The sequence below is a fragment of the Cheilinus undulatus genome, linkage group 5, assembly GCF_018320785.1.
Source record: "Cheilinus undulatus linkage group 5, ASM1832078v1, whole genome shotgun sequence".
NCBI classification, from domain to species: domain Eukaryota; kingdom Metazoa; phylum Chordata; class Actinopteri; order Labriformes; family Labridae; genus Cheilinus; species Cheilinus undulatus.
In genome coordinates, this window is record NC_054869.1 from 11,574,328 (window position 1) to 11,599,937 (window position 25,610).

General features: G+C 40.5%; 1 protein-coding gene and 1 non-coding gene across 9 annotated transcripts in view; both read right to left on the reverse strand.

The window, feature by feature from the left end:
* Positions 1-4,065: 4,065 nt before the first annotated feature.
* The window catches only part of ep400 (E1A binding protein p400), a 37,623-nt gene continuing 16,078 nt past the window's right edge, over positions 4,066-25,610 (reverse strand). For 2 of the 8 annotated variants that reach the window (XM_041786719.1, XM_041786720.1), the window contains 30 exons: positions 24,762-24,935; positions 22,854-23,006; positions 22,558-22,628; positions 22,165-22,454; positions 21,290-21,492; positions 20,209-20,378; positions 17,281-17,477; positions 17,056-17,167; positions 16,605-16,901; positions 16,436-16,510; positions 16,134-16,268; positions 15,994-16,038; positions 13,841-13,994; positions 13,318-13,550; positions 13,058-13,231; positions 12,909-12,956; positions 12,648-12,784; positions 11,091-11,147; positions 10,921-10,999; positions 10,587-10,760; positions 10,434-10,479; positions 10,247-10,353; positions 9,871-10,072; positions 9,632-9,780; positions 8,900-9,142; positions 8,565-8,742; positions 8,233-8,384; positions 7,886-8,047; positions 7,714-7,791; positions 4,066-5,045 (listed from right to left, as the gene is read on the reverse strand). In XM_041786719.1, coding sequence (XP_041642653.1) covers positions 4,725-5,045; positions 7,714-7,791; positions 7,886-8,047; positions 8,233-8,384; positions 8,565-8,742; positions 8,900-9,142; positions 9,632-9,780; positions 9,871-10,072; positions 10,247-10,353; positions 10,434-10,479; positions 10,587-10,760; positions 10,921-10,999; positions 11,091-11,147; positions 12,648-12,784; positions 12,909-12,956; positions 13,058-13,231; positions 13,318-13,550; positions 13,841-13,994; positions 15,994-16,038; positions 16,134-16,268; positions 16,436-16,510; positions 16,605-16,901; positions 17,056-17,167; positions 17,281-17,477; positions 20,209-20,378; positions 21,290-21,492; positions 22,165-22,454; positions 22,558-22,628; positions 22,854-23,006; positions 24,762-24,935 — 4,616 coding nt within the window. In that variant the 3' untranslated portion in view covers positions 4,066-4,724. The remainder of the gene's footprint in view (positions 5,046-7,713; positions 7,792-7,885; positions 8,048-8,232; positions 8,385-8,564; positions 8,743-8,899; positions 9,143-9,631; positions 9,781-9,870; positions 10,073-10,246; positions 10,354-10,433; positions 10,480-10,586; positions 10,761-10,920; positions 11,000-11,090; positions 11,148-12,647; positions 12,785-12,908; positions 12,957-13,057; positions 13,232-13,317; positions 13,551-13,840; positions 13,995-15,993; positions 16,039-16,133; positions 16,269-16,435; positions 16,511-16,604; positions 16,902-17,055; positions 17,168-17,280; positions 17,478-20,208; positions 20,379-21,289; positions 21,493-22,164; positions 22,455-22,557; positions 22,629-22,853; positions 23,007-24,761; positions 24,936-25,610) is intronic. The other 6 variants (XM_041786727.1, XM_041786724.1, XM_041786723.1 and 3 more) reach the window with 6 other exon arrangements.
* Positions 18,371-18,501, reverse strand: LOC121510552. The gene has a single exon (XR_005991957.1). It is a non-coding gene; the product is annotated as a small nucleolar RNA SNORA49 (small nucleolar RNA).

The following is a 25,610-nucleotide window of genomic DNA, read 5'->3' on the forward strand; positions in this document are numbered from 1 at the left end:
ATGTGAGAACAGGTAAAAAAGTTGCATGAACATATAATATCAACATCAGAACCCCATTATAGCTTCACAAAAATTTGGGTTCTAAAATGAGGGAACTGTTAGCCAGGATGAATGCTGACACCATTGCTACTGAGCAAACACACGTTATCATCACTACATCACAACTGGGAGGGCCCATCTTTAATCCAGTCAGAGGTGGACTTGCTGGTTTTGGTCTTGGAACTCTTCCATGCATGCCATTGTTGCCCAGTGTCCTTCTTATTGTTGAGTTATGAACACTGACCTTAATTGTGTCAAGTGAGACCTGCAGGTCTTTAGGTGTTCTGGGTTCTTTTGTGAACCTCTGGATGAGTCGTGGATGTACTCTTGGAGTCATTTTGGTAGGCCACCCACCCCTGGGAAGGTTCACCCCTGTTTAAGTTTTCTCCATTTGTGGATAATGGTGCTAACCGTGGTTTCCTGGAGCCCTAATGCCTTGGAAAGGGCTTTGTAACCCTTTCCAGACTGATAGATGTAACTGACTACCAGCGCCATGTGTAGAGCATCACTGATAGTTTCCGATCATATTTGTGATGAAAACTGGTTAAGGGGCCCCCTGTGAATTTTTCTACCTTGGGGGCCTCTAGATCAGCCACTGTACAAAGGCATCAGTATAAACCTCCTCACAGGCTCTTTAACAAAACACAGGACTATTTTATCCCCCTCATTACGTCAAACAATCAGAGAAGTCCTCATTCATAAGTCGTGTTTACAGTAGACACTTTTTAAGAATATAAATAGAGACGATGAGCTCAAGGATGGAGTGATACATCCGGGGAAAATAAAAACCAGTCCTGCCCATCTGTTCATCCCTCGGCCCGCTCTTCCACCTCACCTCCCTTGTCTCCCTCATTTAGAGCTGAATGTGGACGCATCGAGTGCCAGCAGAGAGAGAGAGGAGACACAGGGTGAGCGCTGAGGAGCAGATGGGAAGTTTCAATGAGCCGGAAAATTCAGAGTAGTTGTAGACAGCTTTCTTTAGAGAGCATGGAGCGCTAGACTGGTTCAACAGTGCCCCCCTGTGGACAGATAAAGACGTATGATATTCCTCAAGCCAATCAAGTCTTCTTTGTCATATCAGCCTTATACAAGGTCTCCGTGGAATAAAATAGTGTTCCTCTTTGACTACGATGCTTTATAAGAGCTACAGTAGGATTTAAGAATGAAAAGGGAGAAAACATTGGGTTTAATGGTGGGAAACATACTGAAAACAGCTGATCTACCAGGAAACAAAAAGGATTTGTCAAATAGAGTATTTGAGGGGAAATATCAGACAGATAAATATTAGTCATGTTTCTTTATGTCTACACATTATTGCATACTGACACTGCAATCTTATGTTTCTATTCTAAATATATTTTTGTCTTATATCTTAGATTTACTTTCACTGAGGTTTGTATTTGGTCATCTTAAGTAGAATTTCCAGCCCCAGAATCTCTATCGCATTGGGGTCTGGGATATGACTCTGTCACTCCAGAACATTCACCTTGTTGTCTTTCAACCATTTTGCCACAATCATTTTACCCCATATCTTTATGAGCCTTCCAGAGCCAGCTACCAAAAAGCACCCCCACAGCATGATGCTGCCACCACTGTACTTTACAGTGGGGATGGTGTGTTAGGGGTGATGTGCAGTGCTTGGTGTCCGCCAAACGCAGCAGCTTCTCTGATGGCCTAACAGCACTATTTTGGTCTCAATAAACCAAAGAACTTTCTCCTTCTTGACCATGGAGTCTCCCACATGCCTTTTGGTGAACTCTAGGTGAGAACTGATGTGAATTTTGTTCTCTTTGCCACTCTCCCATAATGCTTTGACTGGTGAAGAACCCAGGCAACAGTTGTTGTATGCAGTCTCTCCCATCTCAGCTGCTGAGCTTATAACTCCTTCAGAGTAGCCATAGGTGTCTTGGTGGCCTCTCTCACTAGTCTCCTTCTTACACATATTCAGTCTGTGAGGACAGCCTGATCTGATTCACACTCGTGCCATATTCCTTCCATTTCCCCAACTCTGGGGGATGTTCAATGAGTTGGAATCTTTTTGTATCCATCCCCCGACTTATACTTTTTTATTGTAATAGTAATAACTCCATCAACCCATCCATATACAAATAAACTAATAGATAAATAAATAAATATCTTTGGGACCCTAAAGATGGAAAACAGCATATTATCAGCATGGCATAGATATAGCCTGAAATGGTAATTGTAGCTGCAGGTCTGAACATTTCTGCTCATATTTACAACTTATATATGCCCTTTAAATATCAGCCATAAAAAATAAGTTTAAGGAGTCTTATGCAAAACCAACAGACATCAGCTAAAGCCTTTTCTATGTTCATTCCCATTCCTTTCACTTTAAAGTGTTTTCTAAGAACTCAACTTTATGGCATGAGCTCTATTTATATGCCAGTATCTGCTAAAACGGATTCGTAAATGTCAGCTAATCTGCAAAAAATCAATACTGTGCATCCCTAGTGCACATGGAAAATATCTTCTATGCACTTCAAATGATCACATTTACATCTTTCTGGTGTTCAGGTGCAGGGGTATGAAAGGCCAAAAAGTTGTTGTATTACTTTAATCTAAACTGGGCACCAGACAGACCATTTAAGATCTCAGGGTAGAGAAAATATACTTAAGGGGTTAAGTAATTATCTACACCTGCTACAGAAGCAATGAAGGCAAAGAGTCATTTATGTTCCTTATTTTCTCCAAATTCAGGGTTAGGGTTAGGAAATGATTACAAATACGAGAAACACTTTTTAATTAATGACGAACTGTTTACTTTTAATCAGCTGCCCCACCAAAACCGTCCATGCAGTTGAGAAATCAGTAAACACAAAATAATTCACTCAGTTCATAACTCCAATGTCCCAAAATAGTTTGACTATATAAGACTGGAGGGAAGTCCTGCTACCAGAAATACTCAGTGCCACCGAACACTGAGGATCTCTCACTGCTCCAGGAATCCAGAGGGCCACAGAATAAAAGCTCCAGAGCAAAAAGGCAAACTGAAATCACCCACTCTAGAGTTCATATGCACTTTCTTCTGAGATATTGGTAGATATGGTATGATTTCTTACAAAACTTTATATTTTCATTTGGTCTTTACACTCCTGCTCTTTTTCAGTCTCCTCCAGAATGCCTCTTTTGTCTCCTGTTCATACACACCCTCAGCTCACAGGTGCCTACAATTAACACTCTGCTGCACCACACCCACTCTCTCACCACTCTGCTGTGCAGCTGAGATCTCCTGTCTGCTACACAGGTGTTGAGAAAATGTTGCATGCATCAGAGTATTTCTGCCAGTCAGCCTCATTGGATGAGCTTCAGCTTTCATATCGATGAACCATGCTTCCTCATGTACACAGAAAAGAAAACTTGCAATCATTGGTTAGTCTTTGGTGCATCTATAAATTTAAATTTCAAAGATTTTAGTCTGTTTCCCTTCAAGGGCTTCATAATTATTGGATCTAACATAAAAAGGGAAATTTTCAGAAGTAAAATGTGTGTGCTGTGACTGCTGGATGTCTCATCTTTCACTCAAAAAACACAAAAATGCGCATTGCAATTTTGTTGCCATTTGGTCATTTAAAAAATGAAATTATAAATGCCCTTTGGTTTTCAGGAGTGCTAATGGCAGAGCTGTGCATGGCTAGTGTTAAAAGCTATCCCCAGATTGTCCAAAGGCAAAATGTATAAAAAAAAAATAACACCCTGCCAACACAAAAACCTTTACATAAGACCTAGAACAGTGGTTGACCTCAATTTTTGTTTTGTAAGGCGTTTTTGTGCTGAAACCTACTGATCCAGATCACGCCTGCCTCTAGGACTTTTAGTAATTCATGCCAGGAAAAAGGAAGTGTTAATAATACAGCCCAAATCAATACATTTTAACATCTACATTTTTGCAGAATTTTCTTCAAAATCTTCAGGCTACTCATTCTACTGAGGAGGAGGATATGTGCTGTAAGAATTCACAAGATTTCCAAGTACTTACATCATATTTAATGAAAGAAAAAAAGATGAATTTGTGTATAAAAACAAAACACTTTATTACAATTAGGCTGAAAAAACCCAATGAAAACACGACTACTTTACAAGTACAAATGTTTTTCATTGATATTTACAGTTTTTTTTTTCCTTGACATCAATAAAAAAAGACACTTTATGAGAAAACACAAAATACTAAAGTACATGTTTACAGTGTATTTGCTGCAATAAAAAACAAATGACTAAAGGAACGTGCATTATTCTCCATTCAGTATCTATAGACAACACGGGGAATAGACATAAAAGGGACTATTTATGGATACACTTATTCTAACGGACTGCTGCAGGATTACCCATGAGCCTCAGCCTCACATGTCTGGGGAGTAAAATGATAATCACTTTGAAGTCATGAAAGTTGTCTGTTGTTAAGGCGGGAAATTGTGGTATTTTCAAACATTTCACATTTTTATGAAACAAATAAAGTAACTATGTCGACTGTGATGCAAAATTATGGATCCCACCAGATTTACAGGAGTGCTGAGATCGATTTTAAAGTTTAAATACAAGCAATGAAATGGTTTTGTGTCAGTTGAACACAGTTATGATCAGATTAGAGATAAGCAGTGAGTGAGGTAAAGTTGTGGTGTGGTTAACGATGTGACACAGCCTTACAATCCATTAACTCAGTCTCATTAGCTAGTCCCCCCGCTGGGCTTGGCGGGTGTTTTAGCCCTGATGCCACCCTGCCGAGCCTGTCCCTTAGTGGGCTGTTGGGTCTGAGCGGGCTGCTGCACGGGGGACTCAGCAGCAGAGGTGGCTGCAGGCTGCTGGGCCGGGCTGTGTGGGGGAGGAGTCTGGATCTGCGGTGATGTAGCTGCAGTTACCACCTGCTGCTGGATGATCTTCTGCTGGACCACCTGAGCCGCGGCCGTCCCAGCAGGGATCATCTGCACCTGCGCAGGAGCTGATGTAGCCGTCTGGGTCAGAGTGACGGTCTGAGGCTGGGCCTGGATCTGAAGAGAAACACAAACAAAACCATAAGATGGCCTGTTTTTGAGGTTTAATGTAGCATTTAACTCAGTATAGAAGGTGCATGGTATGAAAGAGGCATTCTGTATACTGGGCCCACAAAAAAGGGAAAAAAGGTTAAACTGTCTTTGTGCGTGATGATTTTCTGTTGTGTTCAGCAAAGTCTGAAATGTTCAATTTCTGTGCACCTCTTTTTAAACAATTTCCCTATGTGGAGTAGGGCTGAATAATACATCCTATTTCTCTGATGGTGATGAGCACATGCACAATGGTTGTATTGCAAGGACGTATGATAGTCAGGTGAACTTGTGCATGTCATACAACCACTTCTGTGCTTTTGGATTTTAACCAAAATCACACATTTTCTTGTTTCTGTGACAAACTTGCATTAAAGTCTGCTTTTCCACTCTGACTTTCGGCCGCACCAATCCAAACCAAGCCATGGTGATTTACTTTCCCATCCCCTGTTTGGCTACACCGAGCTGTGCTGAGAATGGTCCTGCAGGGCCCAAGCGCTCAAGCCCCACCTCCAAGCATACTATGATGATGTCACAGCGGTTCGTCATCATTCGGGGACGCCTCGCAGTGGACAGCTAAACCAAACAGTGCTGTCAACAAACCAAACTGTGCCAGAACAGCACTGGAACAAAACTATGCTGCATTAGGCTTCCATGGTGAGTCAAATGAATTAAAGCTAAGCCGCTCACTGTAATGGAAAAACCCCATGTGTGTCTCCTCCTTCCATCAGGCTGCAGGTGACCCTGCTGCTCCATCCTGATGCTTCAGGCAGACCCTAATTTACTTAAGGCTGATCCTAGGAGAGTTTATTTTACAGCTTAAATATGTGTACTGCAGCATGACTGTCCTGGCACAGCTTGACGATGTGACTATATGCTTAACCATTTGGCCCTGGGCCTTTTAATGTTGGCTAAACTGAACTTTGAATGTCTTAAGAAATGGTTGTTAGCATTTAAGGATCACAGTGGCCTGTTCTGTCTCGTCTTATCCTCATTCTCAGTCTGTGTCAGAGCCACTGTCAGAGGGCTGCACAGTGTGATATTCCTTATCTGAAAATGACTTAAAGACCTTTTAAAAATCTAAATTCAATAAATGTACATAAAAGGCACTTCATTTATCCAATTTTTTTTTTAATTTAAAAAAATAACAAAAACAGTGATATATTCAGTTAACGCGACCTCTGTTCCTACCTCTGCTGGTCACATATTGTATTTAACTGAGGAGTCTTTCAATCGATCCTGCCTTCCACAAGGTTAAATTACTTAATAGTATACTACATTTTTTCTTTAATGCAGATTATGACCTGATGAGGGAGGATAGCTGATAGAAAGGGTGCTGCCAGTCCTGGCCCATGTTGCTACACTCTGAACAGTGTAATGCTTCCAGTTCACAGTGAATAAGGATGATATCTAAATAGCATCAGCTCAGATGTAGCATGTGCTGGTGGAGGCTGCACTTGAGGTAACAACAGCAGATGTCCCAGCATTTTAAGCTTACAGATTGGTCACACAAGCTGATAAGACACAGCAACGTTTTTGGATAAAAAAAATAGGCAGTAAAACTGCCACTTACACAATGGATAACATAGTAAGTGATTACACTACATTCACAGTGCCGTAGTATTAAGGACAGCTGCTCCATATATTATTTACCAACTGTGGCATACACAACAGTCATAATCACAGGATGTGATGTGATCATATTACCTACAAGAGTTCATACACTTTTTTTGTGCTTTATTCAAAATGAAACCTTAAGAGCTTCATTTCTTTCATGACTCATCCACAGAAAAATTCTCTCTGATATCAAACTAGAGCAGCTCTTCAGCTGATCACAGAGTAAACAGACCACTCTGCATGAAGAGTTTGAATGCTACACAACTACAAAGTCACAGGCAGGATGAGCTTTTGTCTCAAAAGTTTGCCATCACAGTTCTAGACACAGTAAACTGAATACATTTAAACATCACTAGAGATGTTTTGATGGCATTGAAATAAAACACTTTGCGTAATTTGCACAATATGCATCATTTTGTAGAGCTTTAGAGTAACATGTCATTATCTGTCCTACTCTCTAGTTTCTATCGTAAAGCCAGAGTTGCTGTCAAAGGGCAAGAACAAATGTAACAGTAGAAAAGAGCTTGTTTTTTGTTTTAAGCAGAAAAGAGAATTGAAGTCAGAAATACTAAACATACCGCTGTAAAATAATAGTTGTGTATTTGTAGAGAAGACTGCATTAATCTGCTTTGATTTTTTACATTATTTTATATCCCAGTGTTTTTTGCAGAACACTAGACACCAGTGTCAGTATTTTTCAGCATGCTGTAAAATCCCCAATCAAAAGTCTTTTGAGTGTGCAATATTTTGCTTTGATTAGGACTAAACAAAAAAGACAAACTATAAAAAATAAAAGCGTAAAATGTAACATAAAGACAATTCACTTTCTTCCGGCAGTTGCTTCATGCCTTAAAGCCCACAGCAACATTTCTTTTTAAACCTAGAGTATAATAAATGAAACACTGCCGGAGGATATGAGGCCCAGAAGGAGATAAAAGTCTGTGATCAAATTTATGAACAGCTTTAACCTTACATTCAAGTGATCACTTCCATAGATATTACCTTTGAGAGCACCTACCTGCTGAGGAGAAGAAACGATTTGTTGGATATTTGCCACGGTTGGCTGCTGCTGCACTATTTGAGGGAGCTTAGCCACCTGATAAGAACGTAAACCAGACAATCTGATATCAAACCACAGAACAAAGATTCATGTGTAAATATTGATTAATAGACTGCCACTCGTGGCGTACCTGGATTTGTTGCGCTCCGGTGGGTTTCTGAGTCTGGGCGATGGATGTGGTGAAGAACTGGGTCTTGATTCCTGGTTGAAGTTGGGTGGTGGTCGCATAGGTCACTTTCTGCTGCTGCTGAGCCGGCGGAGCTGCCTGGACTGTCACCTGCTGAGTGCCGAGCTAAAGGAATAGACCATGAAAAAATGATATGCAAGCTCTAAATTATTTTTACCCCTCCAATGGGGTCATATTTTTGCAAGTAATACGCTAAAGCAACAAAAGCACAACAAAGTCATGCCACATCCAAGACTCTTAACAAATAAGCATTTGTAATCATGAAAACTCCACTGTTGATGTGTGTGTACCTTTTGTTGCACAGTAGCTTGTCCTTGCTGCGTCTGCCCTGCTTTCTGCTGAGCTGCAGCTGCCGCCTGAACTGCTGCTGCCTGCTGCTTCTTCATCTGAAGCAGCTGCTGGACCTGCATCTGAGGGAAGGACGGCGTCAGCACAGGACCACCTGAAAGAGAAGAGGAGCAGCAAGATTAAAACTTAAGGATGTTTTAAAAGAAGGTGGTAATGATAGGGCAGTATAAGAGGGTTTCACAAAAGGGGACATATGGCATGATGAAAAAAACGACAAGAAGAATAAAGATCCTTGAAACAGCCTGAATATAGGGTTGATTTCAGAAGTCTTTACCTGTTTTTTGAGCCTGACCGATAGCCACACTGATGCCAGCAACAGTGACAGGCAGCGTTGTGACCCCTGCTGATGATGAGACCACAGCTGGCACAGAAACCACAGGAGGCTTGGTGAGGGTCACCTGAGCCGTCTGTCCTGCCTGTGCCTGAATCTGGCCCTGAGTAGGCACCCGGGTCTGCGAAAGAACAAACAACCTGAGTTAATACTGCACAACCACATACAATGGGGACAAGAAAATAAAAAGAAGAGTTATTTCTTTTTAAATTATTTTAACAAAAGTGTTGCAAATCCTGTATTCATACATAGCCAAACAATAATCTCCTGATTCTTACCAGTCTGGCCACCTGCAGGTTTGCCACAGTAGTGCCGGTCAGCACAGCTCCAGGTCTGGGTGCTGTCACAGCTGCCAGCTGAGGATTAGCTTGTGTGGCCTGTGCGGTCTGTACCTGTGCTGCCTGTTGAGCTCCTGCAGCCTGCTGGCCCTGAGCAGCTGCTGCTGCCACTGCTGCAGCCACCTGCTGCTGCTGCTGTTGTTGCTGCATCTGCAACTTATGCTTGTGCATCTTCAGCAACTCCTGAAAACACACAGATTACAGTTAATGTTAAAAGTTACTTTTACATGTTTTACCATGATGATCCCGATGTAGTTTCACTGGATTGTCAAACGGTTTATCTGAAGTATTTCTTATTTACATGCACTCATATTTTTAAAAGTGACTTGCTACACCTGGATTTGTTGGGCCCTGACAGATGCAAGGAGAAAACAAATGTTATTAGTGTCTTTTAGGCTTTATACCACTGGATAAGTTTGCTAGCTGGGCTTCTTACATGAATGCTGATCCTGCAATTGCCCTGCACCAGAATACTGTGCATATATACCATTAACTGTCATGTTTTAGTTTAAAATGCTCCTATCACTGTGGCCAAACTAATTAAGAAATTCTTGATGATGGCTCCAAGTATGTTTGGTATATCCATCAATGACAAGCAGTCATTCACATTGCACAGAAAACCCAAAATGTTGCAGTTTGATTAGCTGTTGTGTAAAGTTACAGGTGGTGTACCTGGGGTTTGCCCACCGCTTTGATCTGTGGTGAAGCAGCCTGCTGCTGTTGTTGCTGCTGTTGCTGGTGCTGCTGTAGCTGCTGCTGTCGAAGTATCTGCAGATGTGCCGGGGTGAGAGGCTTTCCTTGTGGAAGCTGCATACCTGCGGCTGTATGGAAGGCAGAAGATGAGTCAGATCTGTGACAGTAGTACATGGATGAGGACAGTTTCATAAAAGAAATGCTGTTCAGTTCTGTACCTGGCGTGACCTGAGTAACCAGTGGGCGGGTCTGTGACTGCCCCGGGCTCAGCGTGGTAGAGACTACTGCAGATGCCGTCACTGGGGTAACAGCTCGAACCCCTTGACCAGTAGCTATGGCAACCACTTCAGCCGGGGCAGCAGCAGCCGTGACAGCCCTCTGTTGTGCGTGGACCACCTGGGCTCCAGCTGCACCAGCAGGCTGGACAAACAAAAACAACACAATGAGAGAGGCTCCAACACTAATAAGTAATCTGTACAGAGGGATGTGGGTGTGCTCTCTGCTTCATCCAAGGGCTATTTGCATCATGAATTCCTGTTAGTCAGTAGGTGGCTGAGTTCAGCCAGAGCAGCAGTAATAATGAGCATGACTCACAGACAGGGTGCCTGGGATGACTGGAGATGCCAGGCGTTTGTTGGCCTGGAAGGGACTTGGAGAAACTCCAGCTACTGTGTTCACAATCACATTCCCCCCTACAGTGGCTGGAACCAACAAAGAGAAATAATTGAAACACTGGAACACCAACAAATCTGTAATATGAACCATATGTGTGTCGTCGTACCAGCCTGGATGGTTGTGCCCACAGTGGCATTTTTTATGGCTCCAGCCTGAAAGACAAGAGAAGTATGAGTCAGAGCTTTGGCTGGGTGAAAAGCTTTGTCCTGAATCTTAGTTCATGTAGAGGAATATTGAAGGAGGACGTTTCGATTCTCACCAGAACTGCGGCATTAGGAACAGCAGTGGCTCCTGCCACCGCGGCAGCCTGAGGGACCTGAGCCTGAGCAGCAGCCGGAGTCTGAGCCTGGCCCGCTGCAGCCTGAGCCTGGGGAGCTCCGGCCTGTTGCTGCTGTGCCAACTGCTGAGCCTTTTGCTGCTCTGCAAGGGCCTGCTAACACACACAGAAACACACAAGGCACAAAATTAAACACGAATGCATTAAAGATGAAAACAAGCACTCCTTTTGTCTGAAACACAAAGCAGATGCTCTTGATTGCCTTGTGTAACCAAAGTTTGGGCACAGAGTTAAATACACCCATTGTCACAATAACCTTTTTCTCCTTGGCGATCCTCTCTGCTCGTTGAGATGCCACTTGAATGGGAGGCAGGGGCTTGTCGTAGCTGATTCCACTGAAGAAAAGAAAAACAGATGTAAGAATTTGACCATTACTGGCATATCTGAAGTTCAGAAGTCAATAGTAAAAAGAAATATTAAACTCACCTTTCTGCCAAGACTGACGCATGTTTTGGATTCTTCTGGAATGGATTCATGCCAAGCCTGTAGGTTGTAAAAATTAAATAAATAAATTGAATAGGACATATTATAAATCTGAAATTCATTATTTTCTGACACACGGTAAGAAAATTGCTGCTTGAAATTTAAGGTTCATTTCCTCCTGCCAGACTTCGGCTAAGACCACTGCCTGCTTTGCAATGATAAAAATTCAGATTCACAAGCTCTCTAGGTGGTGCTGGTCTCTAATTGTCATATTGTGTGATTGTTTTGGATAAGAGGTCCCTAGTGGTGGAATGTTACATACTGTGTTTTGCATACTTTACATACTGTGACGAAATCTTGTTTCACAAGCACTTGCGAGATAGAAATGTCGCAAGATTTATGTCGTGAGATCATGGGCTGCATGAGCAGCAGTCATTGGAGCCAGCAGCTTCAACGTCCAATATCACACTTAAATTTGCCTCAGACACCCCCAAATATTTTGTGTGGCAGCTAGAGGAAAAACTGAGTTAACTATTCCTCTATGAACAATTTGGATACAGCATCTCACTGAGGAGAAAACTGTATTAAATCAGTGTTTCCCAACCATTTTTCCTTGGAGCCCCCCAGGACCCAAGAGAGAAGAAAAAGTGACACACCATTGTCAAAAATCACCACAGATTTTTATTGTTTCACTGATAAAACCCTAAAAAAAGGCCAATGCATGTTTTTCTTATCAAAGACCTTTGTATTAACTAATTAATCATTGTTTTAGTCAGTATTTGCAAATCTGATTTTGGCAGCCCCAAAGTAGATGAAGCCTTGCCCCCCCCAAGATCTTTATGATAAACAAATGCATGCTTTGACTGTGCCTTTTAACCTCTACATTTTACTACTGATATGTTTTAAAGCTTTAACTATGGCTGTACACATTTTTAAGAATACTTATCATTTTCTATTCTACATTATTTATTATTTCATCTGCTGCTTGAACGACTAATGCCAACAACATTTCGTTGTATTATCTTACCACTGCAATGATAACAATGCTTCTTCTTCTTTATGCACACAGACTCTCACACAGAGACGGCTTTAAAAGTGGCGATGATTGTTTAAAATGTTGCTTTGACTTTAATCTGTTTTATGTCACCGTTTTCATGCTTGTCACACACCTATCAGCTGTTGGCTGCATGTAATATCCATCAGAAACTTAACGCAAGTATCATACTGAGGATGTGACACATTATCAAATGCATGGATACTTGATACAAAGTGCTCTCAAATTCAAAGTTTGAGTCATTGCTAGACATGACAAACAACATGTAAGCAGTGATGGTCAGTGAAAAAGGATGATTAGTTAAAACATTTCAAAATTGACTCAAATTACTTTGCATTTTATGATTTTCATTTGACTAAAAGACAATTTTATCCTGTCATATATTTTGTTTTCCAACTTAAGGAGTGTAAAATCTCGTCTCGTTCTTGTGAAACCAAATTTTGTCTCATCTTGTGAGCCAAGAGCTTCATCACACCCCTAATATCAACACAGTCCTCAGTACTCACAGTGGTTTAATGGGTGGGCTCCTCTTGCTGGCGATGATCTTCATGAGTTCAAAGCGGCTGTTGTAGAGATGAATATGAGTGGCGTTGTCATCCTGCATGTAGATCTGATGTGTTCTTAGAGGACGACTGTTCTTAGACTGATTGTGGACCAACAAAATCACAAAACACGAAAAAAAAAAAAAAAAAAAAAACAGACGAAAAGTGAGATCAGGAATTCAAGGGCAAAAAAACAGTTACCACGCTATGTTCAGGATGTGGTACCTTGTATATGCTCTTTGTTTTCTTCTTAGGGTTTGCCTCGTATATCAACTAAAGGAAAGGAAAAAGAAAATGGAGACATGATTAAGAAAATAAGTAAATACCAATTAACAATGGGTTTACCGGCAAAAAAGGTTGACTGTGGTTGTTACCTTGCCCTCTTCTCTGGGTATGATGACATTCTCATAGCGGTTTCGACACTGTTTGGGCGAGCGGTAGATGCGGCTGCAGGAGTTCACAACATCGCTCACCAGATCCCAGTTAGGAGTGTGTGCAGGAGACACAATTGTCAGGTTCAGAGGCAACTCCAGCAGCTGCTTCACAGCCTGTCAGATCCACAGAAATTATATTAACAGTTTATTCACAGCTTGGGGTGTAAGAACGATATAGGAGTGGTTAGAGCAGCCAGTACCTGAAGCAGAGCCCAGTCCTCACTGATGAGCCACTCTGGGTTGTCCTGGCTCGCCTCCATGGCGGGTTTAACCAGCGAGGGGAGGGGCTTGGCAAACGGTGCCTGCTGTTTGAGGGAGAAGTTCTTCTTCTGGTCCTTTCCCTCACGGCGAACTTTGAGCATGCTGGCCTTTTCGAACAGGGAGCGTGGGGGAATGACCGTCTCACCGTGACCTTTCTTCTTCTTCCTGGCTGCTACTTGACAAAAATACTCACGTAAGAACAAAGAAAAACCAACCTGCATAGGCACTTCTTTATGTATCTATACCTAAAATGGCATTTATACTTCTTCCTTTAAATTTTTGTTTAGTTCTATATATACAGCAATACCTTTACTAAAGGCAAAAAGATCATCTTTTAGAGGGAAACAAGAAGATTCTTAAAAATTACTGCATAACTGACTACAAATGAAACCAGAGAGTCAAAGACTTGCACATTGTGGTAAAAATAGTTCGTAAAGGTCTCAAAGACAAATTTCTTCTCACCTGAGGGGTCCATCTTGAGTCTCTTGTGCTCCTTGCGAATGTAGATAGGAGGCAGTTTGGACTCTGGCATGGGTGTGGTGTCATACATCAGCATCATCACAGAATCAATGTAGATGTCGTTGTCATCTTGTGGTGGTGTGGGTGGAGTCCAAACCTGTGTATGAGAAATACAAAACCAGTAAGACTTTATAATGCATCTCACTACAACAAACATTACTTGGAATAGAAGAGATTTTCCAGACAACACAATACAACACATATAACTGAATTATTTTAAGTAGAATTCACAAAATGTTAAGTTAAAAAGTTGACTTTTCAAAGAAATGATGGCAAATCTATTAACATGATGAATAATCTTGCATGTTTCCAGTTGTGTCATGACCAGTCCCAAAGCAAATGACAATTTTCCATTAAACACCCCCCCCCCCAAATTTCAATCTTCAAATGTTGTAGATTTAATAGACCAATAGCTGAAACTAAATTACAAATAACTAAACAGAGTCACATTTGTATATATAAAATAAACGTTCAATGTTTATTCACTGTTTCTAAGGCAGTGTTGGGGGCAGATTAATTAGCTTATGCCTGTCTGTTATGAGGTAATGTAACACATCACTGTTGCTCATGTCAGTTATCACATTACTGTTAAAAAATCTCTGTATTGAACTGAACCTAGAATAATTCCATTAAGCATAAAAAGGTCATAAATAAAACAATATTTTTACACAAACTTTACTCTCCTTATCTGCATCACAGGAAAACAGATAAAACAATCAAATGTCTCTTTTTAAAAAGGGCCTTTTCATGTGCATTTACACAACACTTGTTGGATCGTACTCTGTGTTGTTGGCTCGAGTCCACTGGGGGATAAACAGGTGACAAGATGGCAGAGAAGTTCAAATCGAAACTTTTTTTGGGGACTGAAGGTATGCACATTAATTCAAATTTGTCGGATGAAACGGCAAAAATGTGTCAGTAATGAGTAAACTGTTCCACGGCCAGAAACAACTCTCCACCACTGTGAACTCAAAAACAAATCTTTAAAAGCACCTGCAGAAGCCACAGGCTTTCATACAGCTAGTAGCTACTGTCCCCTGAATCCTGGATGAAAAGCAGATTTTTTAGCGATCAAATTTGAAACTCTTTACGACCTTTTCTAAGATCTGAGCTGATGAAAATCAATACCATATTTTGTGGGGCAAACAGTCAAAAATGAACGGAATAGGAGAGTTCCCTGTACACCAGACAGAGCTGAATTATCTGGTTAAATGCACTGTCAATGAAATGTCAATTGATAAAGAACAAAGAGAATAGTTTTGGTCATGAAAACAAATTTGATTATTTGTGGCACATTTAATGCCTATTTTCAATCAATATACAGGCCTAATTTAAAGTGCTTGCTTATATTTAGACCACTAACTACTAAAAATTAAAACCTTTTTTCTTTTTCCTTAATTTAAAAAGTCCAATTTCAGACTTTTTAAGGATCTGCAGAAACCCTGATGATGTTGACATCAACCAAGCAGCTAGCCAAAGTTTACAAGAAACTGGGATAAATAGGCTTAGTTTTGGCTTTTTGGTAATCAAGAGCCTAAATAGAGATCTAGAAAAGGTTAATGAAAAGGGTTTGTGCTGATGTGGGCACATGTAAGGTTTAACTTTACATCTTTATTTGGCATGTAAGGACTTCTGTGGAAGTCTACGAGTCGGCTGTCTGGGTGCATTTTGGGGCTGTGAGAAATGTGATTGGCTCATTGCATTTCAGGGCAGGGATTGAGGACAAGTCAATCATGGAATGTAACTGGTAGTGTATCTTTTTAGTTTCCACAGTGAGTAATCAAATAGTTTAATAAAATACTTAAAGGAAACAAATAATAAGTGATGCATTACTCTGTTTGAGTAACTTTCCAATGTGGAGCAACAGAAGAAATTACAGTTACTTTTGTGATGACTATGTAACAGCAGAATTCAAATGTACAAAGAAGCCTGAATGTTTGAGACACCTTTTATAAATGTAATAGCTAAGAGAATAAAATGGGATGAATTTCTAGAAAATCTACATTAATAAAGACTTTTTTTTTACCATATCAAGACCTGCAAACAATGAAATCAAACAAAAGAATTTCCACAGTGTGATGAATTCTGTCTCTTACCGGCATGATTTCTGTGTGGCCGTCCTCTGCATCAAACACATACTCCTGTTAAAACACAGAAAAGGTCCATTTCAACAACAGTGCAACACAATCCACACACCACTTTTGGTTTGATTAGCTGAGGTTACATATCTACCCACCATGTTGTAGGCATCCTCTCTGGTGTAGGTGAAGAGATCTTCATCTCCCTCCATAATCAGCCGCTCGTCCTCCTCCTCCTTCAGCTTCTGCAGCTGCTTCAGCTCCCAGCCTTTCTTAGAGCACTCCAACTGCTTCTGGGGATTTAGAAAAAACACAAAACATGAATCAATCAGACATTTCTATCAAATGGAGTACTGTTAAATGAAATGCCTGCATCTAAAGACAGAAATTTTTACTTGATTAATGTACTCTTTTCCTTATCCGAACTTGAGAATGATGGATTTATTTTAGATAAAGTTACCTTGAGAGCAGTTTCATCGTCACTGATGTGGAGATACTCCAGGTAATGAAGCGCATATCTTTCAATAGGTGTGAGCTGTAGATGGAAACATTTAGGACAGTGATCAACTTTATGCTTGTGCTTTTCTACTTTAACACAGTATATTTATGTCTAAAAATAACAAATCTACCTGTTCCATGACAGCGTTCAGCTCCTCTATGTGAGCAGGCTCCTCTTTAACTATACTCTCTGACTCCTGCTCCTCCTCTGCTGTCTCTTTGCCTTCCAGCTCTTCCTCTCCCTGCTGCTGCTGCTCGTCCTCCTCCTGTGGAGCATCCAGATTGATGCTATGCAGAGCCTGGATGTAGGGCCGAGCCACTCTGGGAGAGATTGCCTCAGAGGCTGACGGTTCCTGATGAAGAACCACAAACTCCTCCACCTTTTCCCCCGAACCTGCCTCCACCTCAAACAGATCCTGGATTGTCCGCTAGAAACACACAATATCACTACATTAGCCCGGTTTAATTCTATGAACAGGAAGGGGTCTGTTGAGTAAATGTGGCTTTAAGCACTTTAAAACAATAGTGAGTAGATTTCTTAAGTCTTAAGTCTAGTCTAAGACTACAGTAAGATTGTCTTACCTGTGTGAGGAACGCCAGGGTGTAGTCAGTCCCCTGAGCAGCCACTTCCCTGATCAGGTCCTTGGTGCCGTTCTTCAGCAGTTTCTCCTCAATAGAGTTCCCACTCTCCAACCTGAGAAACACAAAGAAGGAGATCAAACTAGTACCTACAGTCATCAGAGTAAAAAAGGATAAACACTCAGTGACTGAGAGTCAAAAACGATTTCCTCGTACTGATGTTATTACCTGTATATGTGTATATCCTTAGAGCGTCCTATTTTGTCACACCACTCCTGCGTTCGAGCATCCATGCTTGGATTGAGGTCTGTGTCGTAGAAGATGATTGTGTCTGCATCAAACACAGTCCCGACGGCAGAGCAGCAGCGGTTTGTCATGATGCTGCAGAAAACTTTCCTGTTCCTGTTAAACCTCTTTATATTCTCCTGCAGAGACACGGCAGAAAAAATGAACAAACTGGGCCAGAGATTTAGATTGAAGTTATAAACACAATTTCCCAACACTTATTTTGACTCTTTCTTGTGCTTCAGCAGCATTGTCTATCCATTAGAGCCATTCTTGTACTGCCATTGCCACTGCCTACAGTGTTTTCAGAAACACTTTACAGCATCTTCTTCAACCTTTGCATAAATATCCACTCTGACTCAGAGGTAAACTGAGTAAATTTTTGGAGGAACAAGGCCAATATCAAAACCAGGGCTGCAGTCAACCAAAGAAAAACTTAGTTGACTAAAATCGCACCCTGGCACCTACCCATCGCTGGGAACCAGTTTAACCCACACAGGTTCCTTACTGCATCTGTTTGGTAGTCTAAATGATCCTAAAATGAACATAAGCCTTTTTAAGCATTAATACATTTTTTTAGGTTCATCACCCGCTGACAAGGCTGATCTTGGTTGGGCAAAAGCTTTTTGACCAAACACTTGACCAACTGAATGGAAGCTGTCAACCCTAACTGTTCTTATTTCACTGTTTGCCAATACAGTAGTATATTTCAATGAGGCATGTAACTGAGTTTGAGTTTTCACGAACATCAATTTTCATTGACACAATTCATCACAATATATACACAATAGGGTCGATGAAGTGTATTACTAGCTCTATTATCCCTTTTGGTTTGACTACAATGGCTCATAGGATGTCTGCATCTTTTATCTTTTCAAGGAAATAAAGATCCAGTTAGGTACACAACACATACATCAAAACGTAACAAAAATCAGGAGGGGAGCAGGCAATCTTTCAGTTTCAAAGGTCAGGTTGCTGAGAAACATATCAGCCATGAAAAACAGTGCTGCGGGAAAATGGCAAAATCTTCACCAATGTCTGCTTCTCGTAAGGCCCCAGAAGGAACAGAATCCAGCGGGGAGGGAAGAGAGCAACACAGTTTGTCCCTGTGTGGAGCCAGAACTCTGCACTGACACTGGGAGGTCCCGGTGTTAGACAGGGAGGCACACAAACAGATGGGTATGATGATGCATGAATGCAACCTAATCGATGCTCAACAGGTGAATGTACCTGATGACAGGTAAAGTTGTCTTTTTCTAGTTAAAAATATTAAATGCTGATTGTAAATAATACAGCAAGATGCAGGATGACTGAGCAGTACCTTTGATTGATAATCAATAGTTAGATTAAAGGTGCATTTTGGGGCTGTAAAAGTAGCAGATAGTAACATAGCAGAGGTAGCCTATCAAACACAAATGTCAGAGACTTGTCAAAGGTAGTGAGTCACTTTGAGGCCATGAACAAACAGAGAAACTTGCAAAGACTGAAGGAGACAATTCTCTGTACACTGGCAGTGATTACAAAGCATACAACAGCCTTGATGTCTATGTAGCTGTCATTTGAATACCTCTTTGTTTGGTTTTTAATCAAAATGTCAAAACATGCTCAGACATGTATTTGATGTTGTTTTTATTAAATGCTGTGTTATTTTTATGCCAGATGTAATGGGCTGCACACCTTCCAAAAAAGTTCAACTTTTGTCTCGTCAGTCCACAGACTATTTCTCCAAAAGTCTTGGGGATCATCAAGATGTTTCTTGGCAAATGTTAGATGAACCTGCGTGTTCTTTTTGTCAGCAGGGGTTTTGGCCTTGAACTCTCCCATGAATGCCATTTTTGCCCAGTGTCTTTCTTATGGTTGAGTCATGAACTCTGACCTTAACTGAGGCTAGGGTGGCCTACAGGTCTTTGGATGTCGTTCTAGGTTCTCATGTGACCTCCTGGATGAGTCGTCATTGCACTCTTGGAATCATTTTGGTTGGCCAACCACTCCTAGGAAGCCTAACCAATGTTCCCAGTTTTCTCCATTTGTGGATAATGGCTCTGACTGTGGCTTTCTGGAGTCCCAAAGCCTTGGAAATGGCTTTGTAACCTTTTCAAGACTGATGGATTTCACTTTGTTTTTTCATTTGTTCTTGAATTTCTTTGGATAGGGGCATGATGCGTTGCTTTCTGAGATCTTGTAGCCTACTTCACTTTGCCTGACAGCTTCTATCTAAGTGATTTCTTCATTCAACAAATCTGGCAGTAATCAGGCCTGGGTGTGGCCGGTGAAACTAAACTTAGCTTTCCAAAAACTGTGGTTAATCACAGTTAACTCACAATTTAATAACACTTAATAGGACTTTTTCACAGGGCCAGATAGGTTTGGACCCCTGCCCCCCACCCTTAAAAAATCAAGTAGTCATTCAAACACTGCATTTTCTATTTACTTGATAAGATAAGATATTCCTTTATTAGTCCCACAAAGGGAAATTCCAAACTTGGGTTGTCTTTGTGAAAAAGTGTGATAAATATGCAAAAAACTCAGGAATCAGAGAGGGGGCAAATATTTTTTCACAGCACTGTATATGCAAGACAAACTAAGAGTAACAAGTTGGACTTTTTTTAGGTCACGACAAGAAATGATAAGGCATCCATTTACATTCACATTTCCCTTCATGGCACATTACTTGCCTACCAGTACTGAATTATCATACATGGTCCATTACTCTTAATTGCTCTATTCATAACCATTACCTACAGCTCTAAATCAGCATATCTGAAGTGAGTCAGCCATGTGTATTTAACTCAGGCTGAACTTCAAGTAAGAAACTTGTTATACTGTGCAGTATGCCTTATCAGAACCAATTTTAAATGGCACTGATCTTACCTGTCGTTCATCAGGAGTGAAGCTTTCATCCACGCGCACATACGTCAGCTGCCTGTGATCCAGGAAGGCCTCCAGGATGTCTAGCATCTTCACCATCTGAGTAAAGATGAGGACACGACGGCTCTCTGACCTCAGCTTCTGCAGCAGTATGGCAAGAGCCTCTAGTTTACCTAAGGAAAGAGAAACACATGGTGCATTCATCTTGGTGTGGTCAGATGCTTAAGTTTGTGGTAATTCATCAGGGTTTATCTCTGCAGTGAAGACTTACAGTGAATACTAAATTCAAAGTGCATAGCTGTGGTAAAAATATTTCTCCACCTTTAAACTGCCTTGGAAGGGAAAGCAGTTAACTTTTTTAAGGTTATATATAAATAATGTGTTTGCACTAGGGCTGTCAGCAGATAATATTTTTTTAATAAAGATTAATTTCAGAATTTCTACTGTTACAATGAATTAAATCCTTTTTATTTCGCATTTAAAGCTGTTTTGTGTCATTTGGGATTTTTTAGGCTTTCCTGTTTGGATCTGCTTTTATGGGTAGACCAAAAGTTATTACATGAACTTAACTAAAAAAAAAACCCTGGAAACTGGGAAAGGAAGATATTACAGATTGAAAAGGAATAAGGGACCAGTAAGACAGTAAATGATTGATGACACAAGGTACAGATGACTTTTGACTCAACCACTGAGCTGTTTTGTGAGTTGTTTAAAGTGAAATAAGATATGAAGGAGCAATGGTGTACTTATTTTATATCATCGTTGGCTGCAGACAGCCGTGCAGTGACTAAACCAAAATGCATTAAAAGGGACAAAAAGCATGCAATTAATTGCGATTTAAAAAATCAAATGCACCAATTGTGGCTCTTAGTCGCAATTAATGTGATTAATTTTGACAGCCCTAGATGGAACATTACCCATATGGGAAGCTGTATAGGGTCCCAATTTCCCTTTCTTAGGAAACGTAAACTTAGCAAAATGTAGAATGAACCATTCCACATGTGTATGCTAGCTGATTTCAGTTATTAGTTAGTTACTTTTAGTTCGTTTGTTATAAGAAACAATGAAGAGTCACTGTACTAACCAGAGTCCATCTGCATCAGCTGCAGGTCAGGAAAGTGGAGGAGACTCCTGGATGTAAAGTGGTGGATATCAGCACTGAGGGGAGCACAGGCCTCTTGTAATCGACGCTGAAAAGTCTTCTGGTCTAGACTGTAGGGAACAGGGGGATTGGCTGCATACAGCTGAGGAGGTGGGGCTACTGCTGGGGGCACCACACAGACCAACCTGCAAAAAAACAATGTTGGTCACTGACGAGTTTACACAGTATACAGGATGAACATCACATAGTAATTGTTAAGTTTGAAAAAATGAAAATCTAGAATTGTATTTTGATACAACTACCTACAGGTGTAATTTCTGCTTTTGTGGTGCAGATTTATTCTTTTCTTCCTCTTTTTAATATTTCTTGAAGTGTTTAGCCAAACAACTTCAGTTATAACTATACGGCTTGCTAACAAAATGTAACGGGGATGACTGGATATAGAAGATATTTTACAACTGTGTCAAACAACATCTGCGGTAAAGTATGTAACCTACTCTGGAATTACGTATTTTCTGTTAATACCGCATGCTTTCATTCCTGTTATACCGTGACATACATGCAAAATCCTGCATTGTTCTGCATCTTTCTATAAAACTGCATAACTTGTATTGCAAAAAATTACAAAAAATAAATACAAAAAATTATTTTGTTCAAGCTTGTTTTTTGTTTTTTTTAAATGTCATTAAGAACCCCGACAGCACTAGTTCTGCTATTCAGTGGCTTCCCACCTTTGTGTTCTTTGTTTATGAACTAAAACCCACACAGTTTCTTTCTGTATGTACAGTAAATTTACTAGGCAATATACTTTAATTGTAATTCATAATACTGTAGGCTTCAAACCAGAGTTAAAGTACCTCTTGAAAAGGCTGCTGGCAGCCTCCAGGCGGTCCTTCACAGAGAGCAGAGTGGACTGCAGTGTAGAGGTGGTAGCCACGCAGGTTCTCTGCGCCCGGAGGCAGCTCTCTCTGCCTACCCACCTCCACCCTCCTGCAGTCAGAGCAGAGTGTCCTGGCTCTGAGCTCAGAGTGCATGCTTGCAGCAGATCAGACCCGTACAACACTCTGCGGCTGCAGCGTTGCTCATTTGCCACAAACAGACGACCCAAACGCACCTTCAGCTGATGTGTCTTTTCTTCAGAAGACTCCTGAATATTACAGTGAGAGATATGACACACAATCACAATTAACAACAGTAAGCATAATGTTATTAACTTCAGTGTAAAAACTGACTAACAGCATTGTTCTTACCTGAGAACCAGCATTGGCTGCCGTAGTGAGCTTGGTTGGGGCCGAAGTGGCATTAGTGGTCGCTCCCAGTGCTTGACATAAAGAAATAAACACAGTCAGCAAAAGAAATATATTGTTAAACCACTGATGCATTCTGACTCTTAATCCCAGCCTTAAACACGCTTGTAAAAAAAAGATGTGTACTGATGCATCATTAACATTATTATTGTAATTGTACATGATTTATCAAATAGTGTTAATAAAAAAAGTTACAGCTGCTGACAGAGATAAAAATGTCATTGCTATAAAAGGGTCACCTTGTTGGGCTGTTGACAGGGCAGGGTGAGGTGTGCCAGGTGTTGTCGAGGCATTGGATGCAGGAACAGCTTGTGGCATTGCCTGCATCACCATCGATCCCTGGGGCCTGATGATCTGCTGCCCAGGAGCCGACACTATCTGCAGGATGTTACCTTAAAACAAGTAACAGGTATACGATATTCGAGATGCTATCTCATTACCTAAGTGTAGCTTGAATATTTGAGGCCCACTTTGCCATCAAACTAAATGTTGGAAGTTAAAAACATAAGGTAAATAAACATGAAACTAAGAAATATCAAAAAAACATTACACTTTGAAGTGCAACTAACATCACATTTTCTTTTCTTTTTGTAATCAAATATACTTTTTAAAGTCCTCAGAAATTGATCCATTTTAAAATCAATATTGCAATTATCCCAATTAGTTTGTAAACTTGTTGCTGGGGATTTTTATGCAAAATTGTAGACATGCAAAAAATTGATTTTTTTTTTTGTCGGACTTAACCCAAATGTTTAACTTTAGCTGCATTCAAGACAACAAGCCTAAGGACAACTGTTATGCATTAAGCCTTTATTTGCAGCTGATAAGAGAATGAAAAATTCAGCAGCAAAAAGGAGAGCTTGGCTCCTTTGAGAGTATGAAACACATTAAAAATCATACAGTCATGGACGAAAGTATTGGCACCCCTGGAATTCTTCCAGAAAATACACCATTTCTCCCAGAAATTGTTGCAATTACAAATGCTTTCGGTATACATGTGTTTATTGCCTTTATGTGCATTGGAACAACACAAAAAATCTGAAGGAAAAAGACAAAATTGACATAATTTTACACAAAACTCAAAAAATGGGCCAGACAAAATTATTGGCACCCTTTTAAAACTGTGGGTAAATCATTTTATTTCAAGCATGTGAAGCTCATTTAAACTCACCTGTGGCAGTAACAGGAGCTGGCAATATTAAAATCACACCTGAAGCCAGTTAGAATGTCTAAAAGTTGACTCAACCGTTGTGTTGTGTGCCTGTGTATGTCACACCAAGCATGGAGAAGAGAAAGAAGGGCCGAGAATTGTCTGAGGACTTAAGAAGCAAAATAGTAGAAAAATATGAACAATCTCAAGGTTTCAAGACCATCTCCAGAGATCTTGAAAGTCCTTTGTCCACTGTGCGTAATATAATCAAGAAGTTTATAACCCATGGAACTTTGGCTAATCTCCCTGGATGTGGATGGAAGAGAAAAATTGACAAAATAATGCAACCCAGGATAGTTGGAATGGTGGATAAACATCCTCAGTCAACTTCCACACAAATTCAGGCTGTCCTGCAGACTCAGGGTGCAAAATCTAAATCCCATTGAACACCTATGAAGAGATCTCAAAACTGCTGTTGCAAGAAGCACCCTCCAAATTTGAGAGCCCTGGAGCAGTTTGCAAAAGAAGAGTGGTCCAAAATTCCAGTTGAGAGGTGTAAGAAGCTTGTTGATGGTTATGGGAAGTGATTGGTTTCAGTTATTTTTTCCAAGGGTGTACAACCAAATATTAAGTTGAGGGTGCCAACAATTTTGTCCAGCCCATTTTTTGTTTTGTGTAAGATTATGTCAATTTTGTCTTTTTCCTTCAGATTTTTTTGTGTTGGTCCAATGCACATAAAGGCAATAAATGCATGTATACCAAAAACATTTGTAATTGCAACAATTTCTGGGAGAAATGGTGTATTTTCTGGAAAAATTCCAGGGGTGCCAATACTTTTGTCCATGACTGTATATGTTTTCTGTAATATACCACATATAGGAGGTGATGATTATCAAAATTAAAAAAACAAAAGAAATGCATGAAAAACAAAGAAGGACAGAAAGATAGAAGAAAGAATGAAGAGAGCTAGAGAGAGTGACAATGGGATGTACATTACCGAGTGTACCTTGGAGCTGCAAGGGCTGCCCGGTGGTGAGTTGGCGGAGCTGGCTGGGAGACAAAGTGAACTTGTTTCCCTGAAACTGCAGAGTGACAGGAGTCTCTGGCTGCGAGATCCGATTCTGTGTGCCTGCCATGTTGGCCAACTGGGCAATCTTCACCACGTCTCCACCTTTAATGGAGAGAAAGAGCAGAAACCTCATCAATACAGTGTTAAAATGTTGGCTGAAATGTGAGACATTTTCACAGTTACAAAACAGTAAACTGCGTCAGTTAGTCAAAGGGTGAAAAGAGACAAAACATGCAGAACCAGGGTGGATTAACCAGAGAACGAGCACAGCCGCCCTCCAAAACAGAACCATAGCAGCTCCTACTTGTATAAATCCTGATGGGGAAAAGAAAATGGCTAGAAGGTAGTCCTCAGGTACGACAGAGAGCCTAAAACATAACATAAATAAAGCAGAGCATTCCCTGCAATACACTGGTTACAGAAATCCATGTCAAACATTGAAGTCCTGAAAATTTCAAGTCTGGAAAAACCTCTTTAGTCATCAAAAAATTCTCATACCGATTTACTGAAAAAAGGCAGTCAATCAATCTTATTTGGCTTAGAGTGGACAATGCACTAAACAGATTTAAAAGAGTCATGGAAAATTATAAATGTCCTCCAGATTTCTCAAGCCCAAAAAAGTTGAAAACATAAATAGAGCTACCAAAATGCATTAATAGATTATGAGGTGTAAACAGCACAGCAGATCTGAAAGAAAAAAAAACCTTTGAAAATCTATTTTACCAAATAACTTATAGAAATGGCAACACTATGCTGTGTGCAGTGAAAAATAGGAAC